Source organism: Balaenoptera ricei, chromosome 3 (genome assembly GCF_028023285.1).
Source record: "Balaenoptera ricei isolate mBalRic1 chromosome 3, mBalRic1.hap2, whole genome shotgun sequence".
Classification (NCBI taxonomy): domain Eukaryota; kingdom Metazoa; phylum Chordata; class Mammalia; order Artiodactyla; family Balaenopteridae; genus Balaenoptera; species Balaenoptera ricei.
The window spans coordinates 127,934,922-127,958,889 of NC_082641.1; the positions used below are offsets into that span (position 1 = coordinate 127,934,922).

The window sequence follows — 23,968 nt, forward strand, 5'->3', positions numbered from 1 at the left end:
TTAATATATCTAATATTACAGAATATTTTAGAGATAATATTCTTAAAATTGTTGTTTGAATTCTGAAGACAATTTTTAAGATATACTTTGTGAAGGAGCCTGAGCCTGCACCTGACAAGCAGTCAGTACTCAATATTAATGTCTATTCCTGACCTTGGTCACGTCTTATCTCTTTTACATTATTAGTCCCTGTGAAACACAGTAAAGAACAAAGACAGCTCTGCTAAGCAACTCTCCATTTTGAATTTATCCCCAGGAAAAGGAGCTCTTTAAGGAGAGTCATAATTTGAGCTCACATATTTGATAAAAATAGAAGTAGATAAAACTCATCAATTAGTTTCTGACATTTTTCTGTTAAGTAAGCAGAACACACAGATATTATAGGAAATCCAAATAAAATTATTCTCAATGATTTTCCTTTAATATCCAAGACAGAATTAGCTAATAAGGTTTTGAAAAGGTCTAAATGAATAAAGACAAAACTCTTATATAAATATTTACATAAAACCCTATCTGTAGTCGGGGAGGCAGTGAGTGAATTCTGCCACAGAGTTGCCAAGTTTGAATATAATGAATTAGTTACTGCTTCTAAACACAATCCAAATGCCTGGGCATTAACAAACATATTGTTTGTGGGAGAAGGTTTAATCAAAGTTGGTAAATAGGAGTGAGGGTGCAATGGACAACACATTCTTAATTGAGAAAGTTAACAAATACTTTTCCATGAGGTAATTGCTGCTGGCAGATATGTAAAACTTCAGAAGCAACAATAAGGAGATGTCTCAAATAACTCTCCAATTAATAAGCTTTGCTCAAAACTATAAACTGGGGCAATTTCCCAAAATGGCCACATGGGATGGGCAAGTGAATGTCTTTAGAGGTAAAAGACAGTAACTCAGGAATGATAGCTTTATAAAGGATCCTGGCATGTGAATTCCTCTTGGGTACCCTAATAAAACCTGTGGGGAAACATTAGAGAAATAATACTTTTTTATGTTTTCAAAGTGGACAACATATGCAGAAAACGAACCAAGGCAAGACGAAAATATCTCAGTCCATTCTTTCATCTTTTTTTCCCACATATGAATTCCTTGGATTAAATCTAACTACAAACTTCCACAGTAAAACCTTAGAAATTGTGACACAGACTAATATTAACTGTTACTTCCTAGCTCGAAATCTTTCAATGGCTTGACATTGCTTTCACGATAAACTCCAAGTCTCCATCTCCTTTCCAACACCATTCCAGCCTTTCATAAATTCCACCCAGTACATACCATCTCACAATGACATCTTTGCTCCTCCTTGAATCGTCTTCTAATTTTTGCTTTCCCAAATCCTAGCCTATCCTTAATAATTTATTTCCTAAACAGCAATTAAATGCAGATTCTTTCTTGAATACTTTGGTGAGTTCAACATGCCACGCATGTAAACATACACACACGTGCGCACATGTACACACGAAAGAGAGAGAATATTTTAATAATTTTTTTATTGAGGTAATAGTGACTTATAACATTATATAAGTTTCATGTGCACAACATCATATTTCTACTTCTGTATACACCACAGCATGCTCACCACCAAAAATTTAGTTTTCATCCATCACCATACAGTTGATCCCCTTTACCCACTTAGCCCTCTGGCACACCCCCCCCCAGCCCCTTCTCCATTCTCTGTATCTATATGTTTGTTTTTGTTTGGTTTGGTTTTTTCATTTATTTTATTGTTCGTTTTTTATACTTCAATATGAGTGATATCATGGTATCTGTCTTTCTCCGTCTGACTTATTTCACTTAGCATAATAATACCCTCAAGGTCCATCCATGCTGTTGCTAATGACAAGATTTTCTATTTTTTTTTATAGCTGAGTAGTATTACATTGTATATATATATACCACACCTTTATCCATTCATCTGTTGATGGGCACTTAGGTTGTTTCCATATCTTAGCTATTGTAAATAATGCTGCCATGAACAAACGGGTGCATATATCTTTTCAAATTAGTGTTTTCATATTCTTTGTATAAATACCCAGAAGTAGGATAGCCAAATCATATGGTAATTCTATTCTTAATTTTTTGTGGAATCTCCACACTGTTTTCCATAGTGGCTGCACCAGTTTATATTCCAAGCAACAGTATAAGAGGGTGCCCTTGTCTCCACATCCTCACCAACACTTATTATTTCTTGCCTTTTTGATAATAGCTATTATAACAGGCTTGTGGTGATATCTCATTGTGGTTTGATTTGTATTTCTCTAATAACTAGTGATGTTAAACATCTTTTCATGTGCCTGTTGGCCATATGCATGTCTTTGGAAAAATGTCTATTCAGCTCTTCTGCCCATTTTTTAATAGGGTTGTTTGTTTTTTTATTTTTTTATTTTTTAACATCTTTATTGGAATATAATTGCTTTACAATGGTGTGTTAGTTTCTGCTGTATAACAAAGTGAATCAGCTATACATATACATATATCTCCATAGCCCCTCCCTCTTGCGTCTCCCTCCCACCCTCCCTACCCCACTCCTCTAGGTGGTCACAAAGCACTGAGCTGATCTCCCTGTGCTATGCGGCTGCTTCCCACTAGCTATCTATTTTACATTTGGTAGTGTATATATGTCCATGACACTCTTTCTCACTTTGTCCCAGCTTACCCTTCCCCCTCCCTGTGTCATACAGAGTGAAGTAAGTCAGAAAGAGAAAAACAAATACCGTATGCTAACACATATATATGGAATCTAAAAAAAAAAAAGGTTCTGAAGAACCTAGGGGCAGGACAGGAATAAAGATGCAGACATAGAGAATGGAATTTATTGTTGAGTTTTTTTTTTTAAAGAAATTCACGTTCATTTATTTATTTATTTATTTATTTATTTATTTATGACTGTGTTGAGTCTTCGTTTCTGTGCGAGGGCTTTCTCTAGTTGCGGCAAGTGGGGACCACTCTTCATCGCGGTGCGCGGGCCTCTCACCATCGCGGCCTCTCTTGTTGCGGAGCACAGGCTCCAGACGCGCAGGCTCAGTAATTGTGGCTCACAGGCCCAGTTGCTCCGTGGCATGTGGGATCTTCCCAGACCAGGGCTCGAACCCATGTCCCCTGCATTGGCAGGCAGATTCTCAACCACTGCGCCACCAGGGAAGCCCCTATTGTTGAGTTTTAAGACTTCTTTATGTATTTTGGATATTAACCTCTTACTGGATGTGTACGATTGGCAAATATCTTCTCCCACTTGAAAGGTTGTCTTTTTGTTTTGTTGATGGTTTCCTTTGTTAGTTTGATGTGTTCTCACTTGTTTATTTTTGCTTTTGTTTCCCCTGCCTGAGAAAACACATTTAGAAAGATGTTGCTAAGACCAATGTCAAAGAGCATACTGCCTATGTTTTCTTCTAGGAGTTTTATGGTTTCAGGTCTTACCTCTAAGTCTTTAATCCATTTTGAGTTGATTTTTTTGTATGCTGTGAGATAGTGGCCTAGTTTCATTCTTTTTCATGTGGCTGTCTAGTTTTCCCAACACCATTAATTGAAGAGACTATCCTATTTCCATTGTATGTTCTTTGCTCCTTTGTCATAAATTAATTGTCCATATGTACATGGGTTTATTTATGGGCCCTCAACTCTGTTCTACTGATCTATGTATCTGTTTTTCTGCCAATACCATATGTTTTGATTACTATAGCTTTGTAATACAGTTTGAAATCAGAGAGTGTGCTATCTCCAACTTTTTCTTTCTCAGGATTGCTCTGGCTATTTGGAGTCTTTTGCAGTTCTATATACTTTTTAGAATTTTTTGTTCTATTTCTGTGAAAAAAGGTCCTTGGGATTTTGAAATGGGTTGTATTGAATCTGTAGATTGCTTTAGGTAATATGGACATTTTAAGAGTGTCAATTCTTCCAATCCATTAGCACAGAATATCTTTCTATTTATTTGTGTCTTCTTCAATTTATTTCAACAATGTCATAGTTTTCAGTGTACACATATTTTGCCTCATTTGTTAGATTTATTCCTAGGTATTTTATAATTTTTGATGCTATTCTAAATGGTATTATTTTCTTAATTTCTCTTTGTGATGGTTTGTTGTTAGTGTAAGGAAATGAAACAGGTTATCTGTATACTAGTACCCTACAATTTTAATGAATTCATTTAGTAGTTCTAAAAGTTTTTTGGTGGCTTCTTTAGAAATTTTTATGTATATATATGCTATCATGTAATCTGCAAACAGTGACAGTTTTACTTTTTTGTTTCCCATTTGGATTCCTTTTATTTCTTTTTCTTGGCTGAATGCTACGGCTAGGCCTTCCAATACTATGTTGAATAAAAGTGGGGAGAGCGGGCATCCTTGTCTTGTTCCTGATCTTAGAGGAAATGCTTTCAGCTTTTTACCACTGAATATAATGTTAGCTGTGTGCTTGTAATATATGGCCTTTATTATGCTGAGGTGTGTTCCCTCTATACCCAATTTCTGGAGAGTTTTTATTGTAAGTGGATGTTGAATGTTGTCAGAAGTTTTTCTGCATCTATTGAGATGATCATATGATTTTTATTCTTTAATTTGTTAATTTGGTATATCACATTGGTTGATTTGTGGATAGTGAATCATCATTGTGTCAGGAACCAGCTGCAAGCTGACACAGTCCTTGCAGCTTAAAGCATGGCAAAGTCCTGCTTAATTCTTGACAGGACCCGAAAGAGTTATTAGAAAAGATATGAGTCTTGGCCTGTGAGGTTGCTTGCGGTTTCTCTAACTATAGTTTGTCCTTGGCATGTTTCGGCATTCACAGTCTGTTCTCATGCATGTTTATATTCTGGTTCGCAGAATGTTTTGTACTATAACTTCAACATTAAGGAAATACTGTCTGATGATTCTGTCTTGTGATTTTAACAAAAACATGTATTGCCTACGGCAATCTATAAAAAGAGTTTTGGGGCTTCCCTGGTGGCGCAGTGGTTGAGAATCTGCCTGCCAATGCAGGGGACACGGGTTCGAGCCCTGGTCTGGGAAGATCCCACATGCCGTGGAGCGACTGGGCCCGTGAGCCACAATTGCTGAGCCTGCGCGTCTGGAGCCTGTGCTCCGCAACAAGAGAGGCCGCGATAGTGAGAGGCCCGCGCACCGTGATGAGGAGTGGCCCCCACTTGCCGCAACTGGAGAAAGCCCTCGCACAGAAACGAAGACCCAACACAGCCATAAATTAATTAGTTAATTAAAAAAAAAAAGTTAAAAAAAAAAAAAAAGAGTTTTGATGGGGGAAATAAAGTGTGTGTGTGCTTGTACACCACCCTCCTGACCCCGTCTCTTCTTAATCCCCTCACCTGCTCTCAGGACTTGTTCCTCAGTCTAACAGCGAATGACAAGTGGCGCCCGAACAGGGACCTGAGTATGTGGGCTGTTGAGAGGGACCCCGGAGATACTTCACGTGCACGCATAAGGTGAATGAGATTGTGCCAGGGGATGTTTTACATGTAGTTTTTCTCTCTGTTTTATTCTCATCAGGAGTAAAAATGGGGCAAACTGGATGTAAGGAACGACAACTTTTCGTTCAGCTACTGTACTCTATGTTATCCACTCGGGGTGTTAAGGTTACGCATAAACAGCTTGATCGTTTTCTTCATTTTGTACAGGAAATTTGTCCATGGTTCCCAGAAGGAGGAACTGTTAATATTCAAACATGGGAAAAATAGGTCAACAATTGAAAACTTTCTATTCACTTCATGGACCTTCTAAGGCTCCTGTAGATACTTTTTCACTTTGGAATTTGATAAGGGGCTGTCTTGACCCGACTCATGAGATTCAGAAGTTATTCAAAGCAGCGTCTTTACACCGCTCTCCTTCTGTTCTTCAGTTACAAAATTTGTCTGAGGAACCTGAGCCTGTCTCTCTTACTGCACCTCCCTTGTTGGCGAACATGCCGTCTTCAGAGTCCCTGGAGGATGATGATAAATTATCCTCAGAGGATGAGGCTAAATTGGAGGAAGAGGCTGCATGATATTGCATGATATCACAATCCTGATTTTGATGATGGCATTTTTGCAGCTCTCAAAAATGTGCCTGCGGGATCTGAAAACTTTCCTATATTAGATAAAACTTCATTTACTGCTCTAGCCCAAGCTTTAACTTGGGTGAAACATTTACATGATGTTACTCAAGATGCTTCCCTAGCCCCTGTTGCACATTCTTCTGGTTCTTCCTTGCCAGGGAAAGTTCCTGATGAGCCTCCCTCAGTGGCTCAGGGGTCTGTTTCTGTTTCTTCTACTTCCTCTCTGCCTGTGAGTATTTCTTCTCCACTCCAAACTGCTTTATTTCAAGCTTCTAAGCAGGGGGAAGATATATCTTCTTCGGGGTTTAAAATAAAGAAGGGGGAATATACCACAACCCCGCACAATTTATTGCGACATTCTTTATATACTTTAAATTTTTTGAATGTAGATAAGCAAGGACAGCTGCAGAAAAATTTTGGCATCCTCGTGCCTTGCCTTTTGCTGAAGTCCGTTGGCGGGATCCTCTTACTAATCAATGGAATGGTCCAGATCCTGTACTAATATGGGGATGAGGGCATGCTTGTGTGTTTCCTAGGGACGCTAAGGATCCTCGTTGGGTGTCTGAGCGCCTGGTGAGATTCTATGGATCCGGACCAAATAGAGAACTCCCTTCCCTGCATTATGGATCCGGACCGAATGGTGAACTCTCTTCCCCGCCATATGAAGAGAATGCGACTTGACAACATCCTGTTAGGAATTTAACCGCTTTTGTTATGGCTTGTGTTCCATCACCCTATGCTTTTCTTACTGGTTCTGTGTACGTTTTCCAAAAAAAGGGTTTTATGACATACGTTGTGATAATTGTAATTTGACAAATTGTATAACCACGGGGGAATCCAATCGGGGATTTTTTCTTGTTCATCAGCCTCCCTTTGTTATGCTCCCTGTAAATGTTACAGGTTCTTGGTATTCTAATTCAGGTTTGCAGGTCATACATGAACTTTCGCTTCTTTTACAATGGCCCAAGCGATTTTTGGGGCTACTTATAGCTGGAATTACAGCGCTCATTACAGTTATCTTTTCTGTAGCTGCTTCTGCTACTGCGCTGACTCAAAGTATCCATACTGCCACATTTGTGAGTAACTTAGCCACTAATGTCTCTAATGCTTTGGGAACTCAAGAATCTATTGATAGAAAATTAGAAAGTCGTGTTAATGTGCTGGAAGAAGTTGTTCTTATTCTTGGAGACCAGTTAGCTGCTTTAAAAACTGCCTTTTCTATGCGTTGTCATACAGAATTTTCTGCAATCTATGTAACCTCTAAGCCACATAATCATTCGCAATGGCCTTGGCCTCAGATTAAGAATCATTTATTGGGAATTTGGTCTCATTCTAATCTATCCCTTGATATTGTTCGCTTACATGAGGATATCACAAATATCCAGCATGCAGCTCCCCTAGATGTAAATCCAGTGGAAATTGCTCGAGACACATTTACCCAGATTACACGTACTTTTGCCCCGAGTTCTCTTATTAACCTCCTTTATCCTATAATTGTTATTGGTATTTTAATATTATTGTGTATTTGTTGTTTTCCAGTCCTCCTGCGAACTGGCTTACGAGCAATTGCAGAACTCCGAGTCGGACTCTACCACCTTACATTAAAAAATAAGGAAGGGGGACATGTCGGGAACCAGCTGCAAGCTTACACAGTCCTTGCAGCTTAAAACATGGCAAAGTCCTGCTTAATTCTTGACAGGACCCAGAAGAGTTATTAGAGAAGATATGAGTCTTGGCCTGTGAGGTTGCTTGCGGTTTCTCTAACTATAGTTTGTCCTTGGCATGTTTCGGCAATCACAGTCTGTTCTCATGCATGTTTATATTCTGGTTCGCAGAATGTTTTGTACTATAACTTCAACATTAAGGAAATACTGCCTGATGATTCTGTCTTGTGATTTTAACAAAAACATGTATTGCCTACTGCAATCTATAAAAAGAGTTTTGATGTGGGAAGTAAAGTGTATGTGTGCTTGTACACCACCCTCCTGACCCCGTCTCTTCTTAATCCCCTCACCTGCTCTCAAGACTTGTTCCTCAGTCTAACAGCGACTGACATCATTGCATCCCTGGGATAAATCCCATCTAATCATGGTGTATGATCCTTTTAATGCATTGTTGAATTCAGTTTGCTAATATTTTGTTGAGGATTTTTGCATCTATGTTCATCAGAAACAGTAGCCTGTAATTTTCTTTTTTTGCAGTGTCTTTGTCTGCTTTTGGTATCAGAGTGATGCTGGCCTCATAAAATGAGTTTGAAAAGCATTCCTTTCTCTTCAGATTTTTGGAGTAGTTTGAGAAGGATAGATATTCACTCTTCTTTAATTGTTTGGTAGAATTCACCTGTGAAGCCATCTTGTCCTGGACTTTTGTTTGTTGGGAATTTTTTTCATTACTGATTCAATTTCATTACTGGCAATCAGGCTGTTCATATTTTCTGTTTCTTCCTGATTCAGTCTTAGGAGATAGTACGTTTCTATCTAGGAATTTATCCGTTTAAATTTCTAGGAATTTATCCATTTAAATTTCTATAAATTTCTAGGAATTTATCCATTTCTTCTAGGTGTCCATTTTATTGGCATGTAATTGGTTACAGTGATCTCTTATGATCCTTTGTATTTCTGTGCTGTTGGTTGTAACTTCTCATCTTTTATTTCAGATTTTATTTGTTTGGGCCATCTCTATTTTTTTCTTAATGAATCTGGCTAAAGGTTCATCAATTTTGTTTATCTCTTCAAACAGTGATCTCTAATTTTATTGATCTTTTCTATTTTTTTTTTGTCTCCATTTCATTTATTTGTGCTCTGATCTTTAAGATTTCTTCTACTAACTTTGGGGTTTTTTTGTTCTTCTTTTTATAGTTACTTTAGCTGCAAGGTTAAGTTTTCTATTTGAGATTTTTCTTGTTTCCTGAAGTAGGCTTGAATCACTATAAATTTAGAGCTGCTTTTGCTGCATCCATAGTTTTTGGATCACTGTCTTTCCATTTTCTTTTGTCTCCAGGTATTTTTTTATTTCCTCTAGGCGTGCAGGCTTCGGTAGCTGCAGCATGCGGGCTCAGTAGTTGCGGCACGTGGGCCCTAGAGTGTGTGGGCTTCAGTAGTTGTGGCGCACAGGCTCTAGAGCAGAGGCTCAGTAGTTGTGGTGCACGGGCTTAGTTGCTCCATGGCATGTGGGATCTTCCCGGACCAGGGATCAAACCCGTGTTCCTTGCATTGGCAGGCAGATTCTTAACCACTGCACCACCAGGGAAGTCCCACCATCTTTGTTTTAAAGTCTATTTTGTCTGATATAAGTATTGCTACCCCAGTTTTCATTTCCATTTGCATGGAATACCGTTTTCCATTCTCTCACTTTTACTCTGTGTGTATCTTTAGATCTAAAGTGAGTTTCTTGTAGGCAGCATATATATGGGTTTTGTTTTCTATCCAATCAGTCACCCTGTCTTTTGAGTGGAGCATTTAGACCATTTACATTTAAAATGATTATTGATAGGTATGTACTTATTGCCATTTTGTTAATTGTTTTGGGGTTGTTTTTGTAGTTCTTTTGTTCCTTTCTTCTTTTGCTCTCTTCCCTTGTGACTTGATGACTATCTTTATCATTATATTTGGATTCCTTTCTCTTTTTTGTGTGTGTATCTATTACAGATTTTTAGTTTATGATTACCATGGGGTTTATATATAAATATAACTGTAAATATATATGTAAATACACTTCTTTTAAGTTGATGATCTCTTAAGTTCAAGTGCATTTTTGTAACCTTGTATTTTTACTCCCTTACCCAAACATTTAATGTTTTTGACATCATATTTTACATCTTTTTGTTTTATCTTTTAACTACTTAGTGTGGATATAGATGATTTTGCTACATTTGTCTTTTAACCTTCCTACTAACTTTATAAGTGGTTAATCTACTATCGTTACTGTATGTTTGCTTTTGCCAATGAGATTTTTCCTTTCATAATTTCCATATTTCTAGTTGTAGTCTCTTTTCCACTTAGAGAAGTCCCTTTAACATTTCTTGTAAAGCTGGTTTAGTGGTGCTGAACTCTTTTAGCTTTTGCTTGTTTGTAAAACTCTATCTCTTCAAATCTGAATGAAAGTCTTGCCAGGTAGAGTATTCTTGGTTTCAGGTTTTTACTTTCATCACTTTAAATATATCATACCACTCCCTTCTGGCCTGCAAAGTTTCTGCTGAAAAGTCAGCTTTTGGTCTTATGGGAGTTCCCTGGTACATACTAGTTGCTTTTCTATTGCTGCTTTTAACTCCTATCTTTCTTTATCTTTTAATTTTTACTATTTAAATTACAATGTGTCTTGGTGTGGATCTCTTGGGTTCATCTTGTTTGGAACTCTCTGAGCTTTCTGGACCTAGATGTCTGTTTCCTTTTCCAGGTTAGGGAAGTTTTCAGCTATTATCTATCTTTTCAGATAAGTTCTCTGCCTCTTTCTCTCTCTCCTCCTTCTGGGACCCTATAATGCAAATGTTAGTACACTTGAGGTTATCCCAGAGATTTCTTAAACTATCCTAATTTTTTAAAATTCTTTTTTCTTTTTTCTCTTCAGCATGGGTGGAAACTACTCTGCCTTCCAGTTCATTGATCCATTCCTCTGTATCATCTATTCTACCATTGATTCGTTTTAGTGTATTTTTTCAGATATTGTATTCTTCAGCTCTGTTTGATTCCTCTTTTTATTTTCTAACTCTTTGTTAAACTTCTCACAGTGTTTAACCATTCTTCTCCTGAGTTTACTGAACATCTTTATGATCATTACCTTAAACTCTTTATTGGGTAGAGTGGTTACCTCCACTTCACTTAGTTCCTCTTCTGGGTTTTTATCTTGTTCCTTCATTTGGAACATATTCCTCTGTCACCTTATTTTGCCTAATTTGCTGTTTTTATTTCTATGTATTAGGTAGGATGTTTACATTTTCCAAACTTGGAGAAGTGGCCTTATGTCAGAGACTCCTAATGGGCCCAGCAGCATACTCCCCTCTGGTTACCAGAGCTACATGCTCTAGGGGTGCCCCCTAGGTGGGCTGTATGGGCCCTTCTGTTGTGGTGGGGTGGACTCCTATGGGTAAGCAGGTAAGTGGGGCTGGCCCCGAGCCTGGTTGGCTGTCAGGTCCTGCCTCATGCAGAGGCCGCCAACCCACTGGTGAGTGGGGCCGGGTCCTGGCATGTTTGGCCATGTGGACCAGGGAGTACTGTGGCTGGTGCCAGCACGCTGGTGGGTGGGGTTGGGTCCCAGGATGGCTGACTGCTTGATTGGGGGATCACGGGACTGCTGCCAACAGGCTGGTGGGCAGGTAAGCCCCCGGCACTAACAGGCTAGAGGAAGGACTCCAAAATGGCACTTGCCAGCACCAGTGGTAGAATGAGCTCCCCAAAGTGCCCTCCACCAGTGTCTATGTCCCCAGAGGGCGCTCCAGTTGCCTCCTACCTCTCTGGGAGGCTCTCCAAGATCAGCAAGTGGGTCTGACCTGAGGTCCTTTCAAATTACTGCCCCTGCATTGAGTCTGGGAGCATGTAAGATTTTGTGTGAGCCCTATAAGATTGGAGTCTCTCTTTCCTACAATCCTCTGGCTCTCCCATACACAAGCCCCACTGGCTTTCAAAGCCAGATATTCTGGGGGCCCTCCTTCCCAGTGCAAGACCCCTGGACCGAGGAACCTGATGTGGGGCTCAGACCCTTTGCTCCTTGAGGAGAACCTCAGCAATTGTGATTCTCCCCGTTTGTGGGTCCCCCAAGCTGGCGGTGTGGGTTTTGACTATACCGTATCTTTGCCCCTCCTACCCATTTCACTGTGATTCCATCTTTATATCTTTAGCTGCAGAAAATCTTTTCTGCTAGTCTTCAGGTCATTTTCATCGACAGTTGTTCTGTAAGTAGTTGTAATTTTGGTATGCACATAGTAGGTGAGCTCAGGGTCTTCCTATTCCCCTATATTGGCCACCTCAGCTATTATTTCTTTAAATAAACTCTGTGCTCCCTTCTCCTCTCTTTTCCTTCTGGGATACCTATTACCCTAACATTGCTATTCCTAAAAAAGGTGGATAGCTCTTGTAGACTTTCCTCACTTTACAAAATATCTTGATTTTTTCTCTTCCATTTATATCATTTCTATATTTCTATCTTCAAGCTCTCCAATTCTCTCTTCCATATGGTCTGCTCTATTTCCAATGCTTTCTAATGCACTCTTTGTCTCATTTATTGAGTTCTTCAGCTCCAGAATTTCTATTTGGTTCTTTTTAGAATTTCAATCTCTTTGGTAAAGTATTTCTTATGCTCATTAACTTTATTCCTGAGCTTACTGAACTCCCTTTCTGAGTTTTCTTGTAGCTTGTTGAGTTTCTTTATGACACCTATTTTGAATCCTCTGTTAGATCATAATATTTCATGACTTTAAGTTTGGTTTCTGTAGAAGTGTCATTACCTTTTTGTGGTATAGTGTTATTGTTACTGTTGTTACTATACTGCTTGATGAGTTGTTCCTCTGCCAGCGCGTTGAAGTAGCCAACTTGCTACTTGATTTTAATGATTCAGTTGTTTAGAAATTAGAGGCCTTTCTTTTCATTTCCAGTAAGTGGTGCTATAGCACACCTTTTTGGTTTCTCTTACCTGAGCTGCCTCTGATTCTATTTGAGAGTCCGCACTTTCACCCTCCACTGCCTTGGACAGAGGTGTCACCCCGTGCCAGCCTTATCACTGATTGTGCCTCTGGGGTTGTTCGGTTTGCTGGTGCCACCACTGTAAGTGAGGGAATGTAGGGTCAGAGTCATGGGTGTCTCTGCAGCTGGAGGGATAGGGTCCCAGGTCCTACTGCTGCTGCTGCTGCCCGCTTACCTATGGCCTAGGGCACTGTTGCAATCAGGAGTCTGGAGTCGTCTTACATTTAAGTCTTTAAGTCATTTTGAGTATATTTTTGTACATGGTGTGAAGGAGTGTTCTAACTTCATTGATTTACATGCAGCTGTCCAGCTTTCCAAGCACCACTTGTAAATTCTTGCCTCCTTTGTCAAAGATTAATTGACTGTGGGTATATGGGTTTATTTCTAGGCTCTCTATTCTGTTCCATTGATCTATGTGTATGTTTCTGTGCCAGTATCATACTGTTTTGATTACTGTAGCTTTGTAGTATTGTCTGAAGTCTGGGAGGCTTATGCCTCCAGCTTTGTTCTTTTTTTTTCATTGTTGCTGTTCTTGTGTTTTATTTTCAGGATTGCTTTGGCAAGTCTGGGTCTTTTATGATTCCATATAAATTTTAGGATTACTTGCTTTAGTTCTGTGAAAAATGTCATGGGTAATTTGATAGGGATTGCAATTAAATCTGTAGATTGCTTTGGGTAGTATGGCCCTTTTAACAATATTAATTCTTCCAATCCAAGAGCATGGGATGTCTTTCTGTTTCCTTGAATCATCTTCAGTTTCCTTTATCAATGTTTTATAGTTCTCAGTGTATAAGTCTTTAACGTCCTTGGTTAGGTTTATTCCTAGGCATTTTATTTTATATTTTTGATGTGGTTTTAAATGGGATTGTTTTTAACTTTCTCTTTCTGATATTTCATTGTTAGTGTAAAGAAATGCCAAAAGATTTCTGTGTAATAATCTTGTATCCTGCTACATTTCTGAATTCATTTATCAGTTCTAACAGTTTTTGTGTGGAGTCTTTAGGGTTTTCTACATAGAGTATCATGTCATTTGCACATAATGATAATTTTACCTCTTCCCTTCCCATCTGATACCTTTTATTTCTTTTTCTTGTCTGATTGCTGTCGCTAGGACTTCCGATACTATGTCGAACAGAACTGGTGAGAGTTGGCATCCTTGGCTTGTTCCAGATTTTAGCAGGAAGGCTTTCAGCTTTTCACCATTGAATATTATGTTGGCTGTGGTTTTGTCATAAATGGTTTTTATTATGTTGAGATATGTTCCCTCTATATCCACTTTGGCAAGAGTTTTTATCATGAATGAATGTTGAATTTCATCCAATGCTTTTTCTGCATCTACTGAGATGATTGTGTGGTTTTTGTCTTTTCTTTTGATGTGGTGTATCACACTGATTGATTTGCATATGCTGAACCATCCTTGTGACTCTGGGATGAATCCAACTTGATCACGATATATGATCCTTTTTATGTGTTGTTGGATGCAGTCTGCTATTATTTTGTTGAGGAATTTTACACCTATATTTATCAAAGATTTTTGGCCTGTACTTTTCTTTTTTTGGTAGGGTCATTGTCTGGTTTTGGTATCATGGTGATGGTGGCTTCATAGAATGACTTTGGGAGTGTTCCCTCCTCTTCAGTCTTTTGGAAGAGTCTTTTCAGTATAAGTTATTATTTGTGTGTTTGGTAGAATTCCCCAGTGAAGTCATCCTATCCTGGACTTTTTTTTCAGGGAGTTTTTTAAATTACAGATTCTATTTCACTTCTAGTAATCAGTCTGTTCAAATTATCTGTTTCTTTTTGATTCAGTTTTGGCAGGCTGTATGTTTCTAGAAACTTGTCCATTTCTTCTAGGTCATCCATTTTGGCATATAACTGTTCTTAATATTTTCTTATGATTTTTTGTATTTCTGTGGTATCAGTTGCAATTTCTCCTCTTTTATGTTTTTTTTTAATAAGCAAAAATTCTTTTTTTAAATTTATTTATTTTATTTATCTATTTTTGGCTATGTTGAGTCTTCATTGCTGTGCACGGGCTTTCTCTAGTTGTGGTGAGTGGGGCCTACTCTTCATTGTGGTGCTCTGGCTTCTCATTGCAGTGGCTTCTCTTGTTGCAGAGCACGGACTCTAGGCACGTGGGCTTCAGCAGTTGTGGCACACAGGCTCAGTATTTGTGGAGCATGGGCTTAGTTGCTCCGTGGCATGTGGGATCTTCCCAGACCAGGGCTCAAACCCGTGTCCTCAGTATTGGCAGGCGGATTCTTAACCACTGTGCCACTAGGGAAGTCCCTCTTTTTTAAAAAAATATTTATTTATTTTAGCTGTGCCAGGTCTTTGTTGAGGCACGTGGGATCTTTTAGTTGTGGCATGTGGACTTCTTAGTTGTGGCATGCATGCAGGAACTAGTTCCCCGACCAGGGATCAAACCCAGGCCCCCTGCATTGGGAGCATGGAGTCTTATTCACTGGACCACCAGGGAACTCCCTCTCCTCTTTCTTTTTTTTTTTTTTTTTTTAAAGATTGATTGATTGATTGATTGATTGATTGCTATGTTGGGTCTTCGTTTCTGTGCTAGGGCTTTCTCCAGTTGCGGCAAGCAGGGGCCACTCTTCATCACGGTGTGCAGGCCTCTCACTATCGCGGCCTCTCTTGTTGTGGAGCACAGGCTCCAGATGCACAGGCTCAGTAGTTGTGGCTCACGGGCCTAGTTGCTCCGCGGCATGTGGGTTCCTCCCAGACCAGGGCTCGAACCCATGTCCCCTGCATTAGCAGGCAGATTCTCAACCACTGCGCCACCAGGGAAGCCCTCCCTCTCCTCTTTCATATCTTATTTTGTTTATTTGGGTCCTCTTTTTTCTTCTTGGTGAGCCTGGCCAAAGGTTTGTCGATTTTATTTCTCTTTTCAAAAAACCGCTCTTGATTTTATTGATTTTTTCCATTTTTTGATCTCTATTTATTTCCTCTCTGATCTTTATTATTTCCTTCCTTCTGCTGGCTTTAGGTTTTATTTGTTCTTCTTTTTCTAATAATTTTGGGTGGTAGGAGGGGTTGTTTATTTGGGATTTTTTTTTTGTTTAAGAAGAAAGCTTTTTTTTTAATATAAATTTATTTTATTTATTTATTTATTGGTTGTGTTGGGTCTTCATTGCTGTGCACTGCCTTTCTCTAGTTGTGGCGAGTGGGGGTTATTCTTCATTGCAGTGCACGTGCTTCTCATTGCAGTGGCTTCTCTTGTTGCGGAACACGGGCTCTAGGTGTGTGGGCTTCAGTAGTTGTGGCATGCAGCCTCAGTAGTTGTGGCACACGGACTTAGTTGCTCCGTGGCATGTGGGATCTTCCCAGACCAAGGATCGAACCTGTGTCCCCTGCATTGGCAGGCAGATTCTTAACCACTGTACCACCAGGGAAGTCCCTATTTAGGATTATTCTTGTTTTTTGAGGAAGATCTGTATCACTACAAACTTCCCTCTTAGGAGTATTTTTGCTGCATGCATAGATTTTGTATGGTTGTGTTTTGTTTTCATTGTTGTTTGTCTCGAGGTATTTTTTTTAAATTTCCTCTTTGATTTCATAATTAACCCCTTGGTTTTTTTAGTAGCATGTTTCTTAGTTTCCATGTAATTGCCTCTTTCTTTGTTTCTCCTCCTGTGGTTGACTTCTAGTTTCATGCCATTGTGGTCAGAAAAGATGCTTGAAATAATTCCTACTCTTTAAATCTGTTGAGGATTGTTTTGTATCCTAGTATGTAAGCTATCCTAGAGAATGTTCTATTTCACTTTTGCAATCTAAAATCTGAAGATATTTACATTTAGAAGTAAAAGTATTTGTACTAAGTAAAATAATTCCATATAGAATAAAGAAATGAAATTCAAGGAAAAAATAGCCACATGGATTATTGGGAACTCTACATAAGTCTTAAAATTTTCAAAGAAGAATGAATTCTCCTATAATAATATAAATACAAATTACTGGATGAAAGTCACTGCAGAAGACAGTGGAGGTTAGGAGGTTAGATGTATTCACCTCTATCTTCCTTACTGACTCATTATTAATTAAATTCTAATTGACATTAGATCCTGGAACTTAACCTGAGCCGTTTTCCTCAGTTGTGTAGTTGAGTCTGAGTACAGGAAGCAACAAGTCACCTGCCAGGCTTGTTAGGAACATTGATGATTCATCAGTGGGAGAGGACCACACTGCACAATACTGCACTTACCTGAGCCAGGGCAGCACCAGAGGAAGGCAAGGAGTGCAGGCGAGCCAGAACCCAGCACAACGGGGGAATTCCCTCAGCTCCCAGAGGCCTCATGCTGTGGTCAGCACCATCAGAACCAGCCAATGTATGGAGAGAAGTGTGCAAGACATAAGGGCCTTGAGGAAGAGAGAAAATTATAAGGAATATGATATTTTTGATTATGTTGACAAACCCTGTGTTTATATACATTGACAAATTAGAATTCTGTGGTCACAGAGGTAAGTATATATAAGACACAAATTTGAGCAAATTTCTACTGGAGTAAATTAACTTCTAACTGTGCCTAAATTTTAACTACTGTTTGAAAGATTCTTATATCAAACAGGCCTATTAAGAGAGCAGAAGGAACGTGTAATTTTCACAAAATATTTGTATCATTTGAGTACAACATAATTATACTACTGCAAATATTTTTTTCTTGAAAATTCTCCAGTTTAAAATAGAATTACCTTCATTATCTAAAACTAATGATCAAAACCATCTCATGAAAGCCTCAGACTCCTTCTCTATATCTAAACTATCCCATTCCCTGAGCTCAGTTTATTAATTAGTCATGATGAATTAAGGAGAAAGCTCTACAAGTCATAGAAATTAGGTTCCCTGATCTCTAGATAGTAGGATTACTTAAAATACTCCTGAAATTCTTCATGCTACCTTGGTTCTTCCTGTTCAATCTATTTTGTTCTGTAGGCTAGGAAGCTCCCTGGCATGAATAGCATTTACCAAAATCTATCAGAGTGGCAGAGTTATATATTTTACATCTGATTATCTAAATTAGCTAGTCCCTATGCTTCTGGGCACTTATTTCTTTTTTTGAATCATTCTGCCTTCTGGTGTTTCTCTGAAAATACTTTGAAGCAGTTACTGTACTCTCTGCTGTGTTTTCTGTGTATGAACTTACTGGACTTTTATCCACTGACTCAGTAACTGAGATCATGAGGTAAACACTGTTCTCTTACTCCCTCTCCTTGAAAAACAAAACCAGTTTCCAAAGACAGTTGCATTGTCTGGCCAGTTTCAGCTTCCTTTTATAAAATTCCCTATGACTCATTGGCTTGCTTAGGAAAAACGTATTGTTTATTCCTCTGATCCTTTCCTGCAACAACTAGAATTTCATCATATAAGATAACATAATCAGAACGTGTAGGTACAAGACTCACTTCAGCTATTTTAGTTTTGCTCTAAGATTGTACAGAGACAAAACATCCCCACGTCTCTCCCTCTGCAGATGGCAGAATGTCATCTGCTTTTATCATTTCTATGGCTTGCAATACTCAGAGCAGTATCTTTGGTCACGTCTGTTTTCCACAGTCTAATTGGCACTCACTGTTAAAAACAACAGGTAATAATCACGTGCCAAATTTTAACTTATTAACAAAGAAACCAATTAGAAGACAATGGGGTTGGTGGCAAGAGCATTTGAAGAACATAGTTCTGTACTATTCAAAGGGAAAAGAATCAAAAATTGCTCAGTCAGATGAAAATCTATAAATATTCTTCAAGAGAACAAGCTTATAAACTTTAGGGTTATCTTCTCCACAATGCAGCAAAATATCAAACCCTATAATTTTCAATAAACTAACCGCTAACTTTACAGAGCTGTCTGTACCCTTGCCAACTGTTAATTGTTAGTTATATTCCAGAGTCAGATGAAAGCTTAACTGATTTCTTTGATGAAGCTTTAGCATAATATGAAGGAATCAAGCAATAAGCATTTTGCCTTTTTCCAGGTTTGGAATAAATTTTTCCTCAGCATCAGCTCAGTCCATTCAACCCTCAGAGGATACTTCCTAGTTTCTTGGTCCATTGTCTCAAATCACCTGCTTGCTACTCATCCATGGACTGAGGTCTACAGTCCAACAGCTCTTGAGTAACTGAATGAAATAATCACTTAAGTGAACTTGGGAGCAGATCCTTTCCTAATCAAATCTTCACAAGAGTCCTCAGCACCTGAAACCTTGACTGAAGTCCTGTGAGAAACTGTGAGCCAGAGGACTCAGCAAAGCCATGCCCAAATTCCTGTCCCACGGAAACTGTGAGATAATAAATGTTTGTTATTTAAAGATACTAAACTTTCACCCAAGGCAATCTACAGATTCAACACAATCCCTATCAAAATACCAATGGCATTTTTCACAGAACTAGAGTAAATAATTTTAAAATTTGTATGGGAGCACAAAAGACCCTGAGTAACCAAAACAATCTTGAGAAAGAAGAATAGAGCTGGGGGAATCATGCTTCCTGACTTCAGACTATACTACAAAGCTACAGTAATCAAAAGAATATGGTACTGGCACAAAAACAGACAGAAAGATCAATGAAACAGAATAGAAAGCCAGAAATAAACCCACACACTTATGGTCAATTAATCTATGACAAAGGAGGCAAGAATAGACAATGCGGGAAAAGACAGACCGTTCAATAAGTGGTGGTTGGAAAGTTGGACAGTTACATGTAAAAGAATGAAATTAGAACATTTTCTGAGACCATATTCAAAAACAAACTCAAAATGGATTAAAGACCTAAATGTAAGACTGGAAACCTTAAAACTCCAGGAAGAAGCATAGGCAGAACACACTTTGACATAAATCGTACCAATATTTTTTAAAATCTGTCTCCTAAGGCAAAGGAAACGAAAGCAAAAATAAACAAATGGGATCTAATTAAACTTAAGAGCTTTTGCACAGCAAAGAAAGCCATCGACAAAATGAAAAGACAACATACCAAATGGGAGAAAATATCTGCAAATCATATATCTAATAAAAGGTTAATATCCAAAATATATAGAGAACTCATACAACTCAACAACAGAGAACAAACAATCCTATTAAAAAATGGGCAGAGGAGCTGATAGACATTTTTCCAAACAAGACTTTCAGATGGCCAACAGGCACATGAAAAGATGCCCAACATCACTTATCATCAGAGAAAAGCAGATCAAAACCACAATAAAACATCACCTCACACCTATCAGAATGGCTATTGTTAAAAAGACCACAAATAATAAATGTTGGCGACTATGTGGAGAAAAGGAAACTGTTGTGCACTGTTGGTAGGAATGTACATTGGTGCAGCCATTGTGGAAAACAGTATGCAGGTTCCTCAAAAAACTAAAAATAGAGGTACCATATGACACAGCAATTCCATTCCATGGTATATATCTGAAGAAAACAACACTAATTTGAAAAGATACGTGCACACCAGTGTTCATAGCAGCATTATTTACATAGTCAACAACAGATGACCTGTCCCTCAACAGATGAATGGATAAAGATGTGGTACGTACGTACACACACACACACACACTGGAATATTGCTCAGTCGTAAAAAGAATGAAATTTTGCCATTTCCCACAACATGGGCGGACCTGGTGGGTATTACACTTAGTGAAGTAAGTCAGAGAAAGACAAATACTGTATGTTACCATTTATATATGGAATCAAAAAACACAACAAATGAATGAATATAACAAAACAGAAACAGACTCACAGATATAGAAAACAAAGTAATAGTTACCAATGCGGGTGGGAAGGAGGCGGCAGCGTCCCGGACGGGCAGGAGGTGCACCAGCGGCGGCGGCGGCGTCGGTAAATCCTCCCGGCCGCTCACAGCACTGTGTGGACGCATCCGCAGCCCGGCCTCGGACCACGGCGCCCCTCCTGCCCCTCGCGGCTTCTCGCCCGTCCGCCCCTCCCCGCGGTGCGCCGGCCCTAACAAGCTGGCGGGTCGGCCTGGCTGCCCTCCCCGGCCCCGACGGCGGGCGGGCTGCCCTGAGGAGGCGGGGAGGGGGAGGGCTGGGAGGGCTGGGCCGGCCGGCCGGCAGACGACGATGCCCAACTTCTGCGCGGCCCCCAACTGCACGCGGAAGAGCATGCAGTCCGACCTGGCCTTCTTCAGGTTCCCGCGGGATCCAGCCAGATGCCAGAAGTGGGCGGAGAATTGTAGGAGAGCACTTAGAAGATAAAACACCTGATCAACTAAATAAACATTACTGATTGTGTGCCAAACACTTTGAGACTTCTATGATCTGTAGAACTATACATTTTGCAGAGGCATCAGAAAACTAAAGAATAATTGGGTTATTTTATTTCTCAAAATTAATTGAAGCAGATACATGTGAAGTCATTGGGAGAGTCCTTATAGGACAGTTCTTCGAGATAATGCAATGCCAACAATATTTGATCTTACCAGCCATAATCCACACAGTAGACACAGAAAACGAATAAAAGAATTGAGTGAAGATGAAATCAGGACACTGAAACAAAAAAATTGATGAAACTTCTGAACAGGAACCAAAACATAAGGAAATAAACAACAGCAATGCTCAGAACCGCAGTGCGGAAGAAGGGGGTGAAGAGCAGGGTGAAGACATTTTACCTTTAACCCTTGAAGAGAAGGAAAACAAAGAATACTTAAAATCTTTATTTGAAATTTTGATTCTTATGGGAAAACAGAACATACCTCTGGATGGACATGAAACTGATGAAATCCCAGAAGGTCTCTTTACTCCTGATAACCTTCAAGCACTGCTGGAGTGCCGGATCCATTCTGGTGAAGAGGCTCTGAGAAGGCGCTTTGAGACAACGGCAGTGAACACATTGTTCTGTTCGAAAACACAGCAGAAACAGATGCTAGAGATCTGTGAGAGCTGCATTCGGGAAGAAACCCTCAGGGAAGTGAGAGACTCTCACTTCTTTTCCATCGTCACTGACGATGTGGTGGACATAGCAGGGGAAGAGCACCTGCCTGTGTTGGTGAGGTTTGTTGACGAAGCTCACAACCTGAGAGAGGAATTTGTGGGCTTATGAAGCTGATGCAGAAATTTTGGCTGTGAAATTTCACACAATGATAACTGAGAAGTGGGGATTAAACATGGAGTACTGTCGTGGCCAGGCTTACATTGTGTCCAGTGGATTTTCTTCCAAAGTGAAAGTCGTTGCTTCTAGACTTTTAGAGAAATATCCCCAAGCTATCTACACACTCTGCTCTTCCTGTGCCTTAAATATGTGGTTGGCAAAATCAGTGTCTGTTATGGGAGTATCTGTTGCATTAGGAACAACTGAGAAAGTTTGTTCTTTTTTCCATCGATCACCACAACTGCTTTTAGAGCTTGCCAATGTAATTTCTGTCCTATTTCAGAACAATGAAGAAAGGGGCAAAGAACTGAAGGAAATTTGCCATTCTCAGTGGACAGGCAGGCATGATGCTTTTGAAATCTTAGTGGACCTCCTACAAGCACATGTTTTATGTTTAGATGGTATAAATAGTGACACAAATGTTAGATGGAATAACTGTACAGCTGGCCGAGCATTTGTACTCTGTAGTGCAGTAACAGATTTTGATTTCATCATTACCAATGTTGTTCTTAAAAATGTTCTATCTTTTACAAGAGCCTTTGAGAAAAATCTTCAGGGTCAAACTTCTGATGTCTTCTTTGCAGCCAGTAGTTTGACTGCAGTGCTGCATTCACTAAATGAAGTGATGGAAAATATCGAAGTTTATCATGAATTTTGGTTTGAGGAAGCCACAAATTTGGCAACCAAACGTGATAGTCAGATGAAACTCCCAGGGAAATTTCGCAGAGCTCAGCACAGTAACCTGGAATCTCAGCTAACCTCTGAGAGTTATTATAAAGAAACACTAAGTGTTCCAACAGTGGAACACATTATTCAGGAACTGAAAGATATACTCTCAGAACAACACCTCAAAGCTCTTAAATGCTTATCTCTGGTACCCTCTGTCATGGGACAGCTTAAATTCAATACATTCAAGGAGCATCATGCTGACACGTACGGAAGTGATTTACCTAATCCTGACACACTCTCTGCTGAGCTGCATTGTTGGAGAAATCAAGTGGAAACACAGAGGGAAAGATATAGAACTTCCATCCACTATTTATGAAGCCCTTCATCTGCCAGACATCAAGTTTTTTCCTAATGTTTATGCATTGCTGAAGGTCCTATGTATTCTTCCTGTGATGAAGTTTGAGAGTGAACGCCGTGAAAATGGGCGAAAGTGTCTCAAAGCATACCTGAGGAACACTCTGACAGACCAAAGTTCAAGTACCTTGGCTTTGCTTAACATAAATTTTGATATAAAACACGATTTGGATTTAATGGTGGCTACATATATCAAACTCTATACAAGTTAAGTCAGAGCTTCCTACAGATAATTCAGAAACCATTGAAAATACCTAAGAGACTTTTAAAATAGACTTTCTCTTATATTTGATATTTGAAAAAATCTGTAAGAAATTTGAAAATATCTTTCAGAAAAGTTGTAAGGTGTACATAGGCTACTTAATCACTGAATATCTTGACCTGTAGGCCTCTCATTGAGTACGTTAGTCATTGATAATCTTCCTGCTTAAATGGCCCGTTTGAAGTCCCATGCTTTGGAGACCTAACTGTTCTTCCAGAAGATAGCATTGAAAGTACCATGTTACCATACTGTATTTGTTTTTCTCTTTCTGACTTACTTCACTCTGTATGACAGACTCTAACTCCATCCACATTACTACAAATAACTCAATTTCGTTTCTTTTTATGGCTGAGTAATATTCCATTGTATATATGTGCCACATCTTCTTTATCCATTCATCCGATGATGGACACATAGGTTGCTTCCATGTCCTGGCTATTGTAAATAGAGCTGCAATGAACATTTTGGTACATGACTCTTTTTAAATTATGGTTTTCTCAGGGTATATGCCCAGTAGTGGGATTGCTGGGTCATATGGTAGTTCTACTTTTAGTTTTTTAAGGAACCTCCATACTGTTCTCCATAGTGGCTGTATCAATTTACATTCCCACCAACAGTGCAAGAGTGTTTCCTTTTCTCCACACCCTCTCCAGCATTTATTGTTTCTAGATTTTTTGATGATGGCCATTCTGACCGGTGTGAGATGATATCTCATTGTAGTTTTGATTTGCATTTCTCTAATGATTAATGATGTTGAGCATTCTTTCATGTGTTTGTTGGCAATCTGTATATCTTCTTTG

General features: G+C 39.2%; 1 protein-coding gene and 1 long non-coding RNA gene across 5 annotated transcripts in view; one reads left to right on the forward strand and one right to left on the reverse strand.

Moving 5' to 3' along the window:
* Positions 1 to 23,968, reverse strand: part of LOC132362647 (uncharacterized) — a 64,505-nt gene that overhangs the window by 32,692 nt on the left and 7,845 nt on the right. For 3 of the 4 annotated variants that reach the window (XR_009502431.1, XR_009502434.1, XR_009502432.1), the window contains 3 exons: positions 21,429 to 21,570; positions 20,484 to 20,944; positions 16,929 to 17,083 (listed from right to left, as the gene is read on the reverse strand). This is a non-coding gene — a long non-coding RNA (uncharacterized LOC132362647). The remainder of the gene's footprint in view (positions 1 to 16,928; positions 17,084 to 20,483; positions 20,945 to 21,428; positions 21,571 to 23,968) is intronic. The other variant, XR_009502433.1, reaches the window with a different exon arrangement.
* On the forward strand, positions 20,797 to 23,164 carry LOC132362646 (52 kDa repressor of the inhibitor of the protein kinase-like). The gene is given in 7 exon segments (XM_059917521.1): positions 20,797 to 20,918; positions 20,920 to 21,013; positions 21,100 to 21,227; positions 21,229 to 21,768; positions 21,770 to 22,814; positions 22,816 to 23,115; positions 23,117 to 23,164. Coding segments are annotated over 7 exon segments (2,277 nt in total).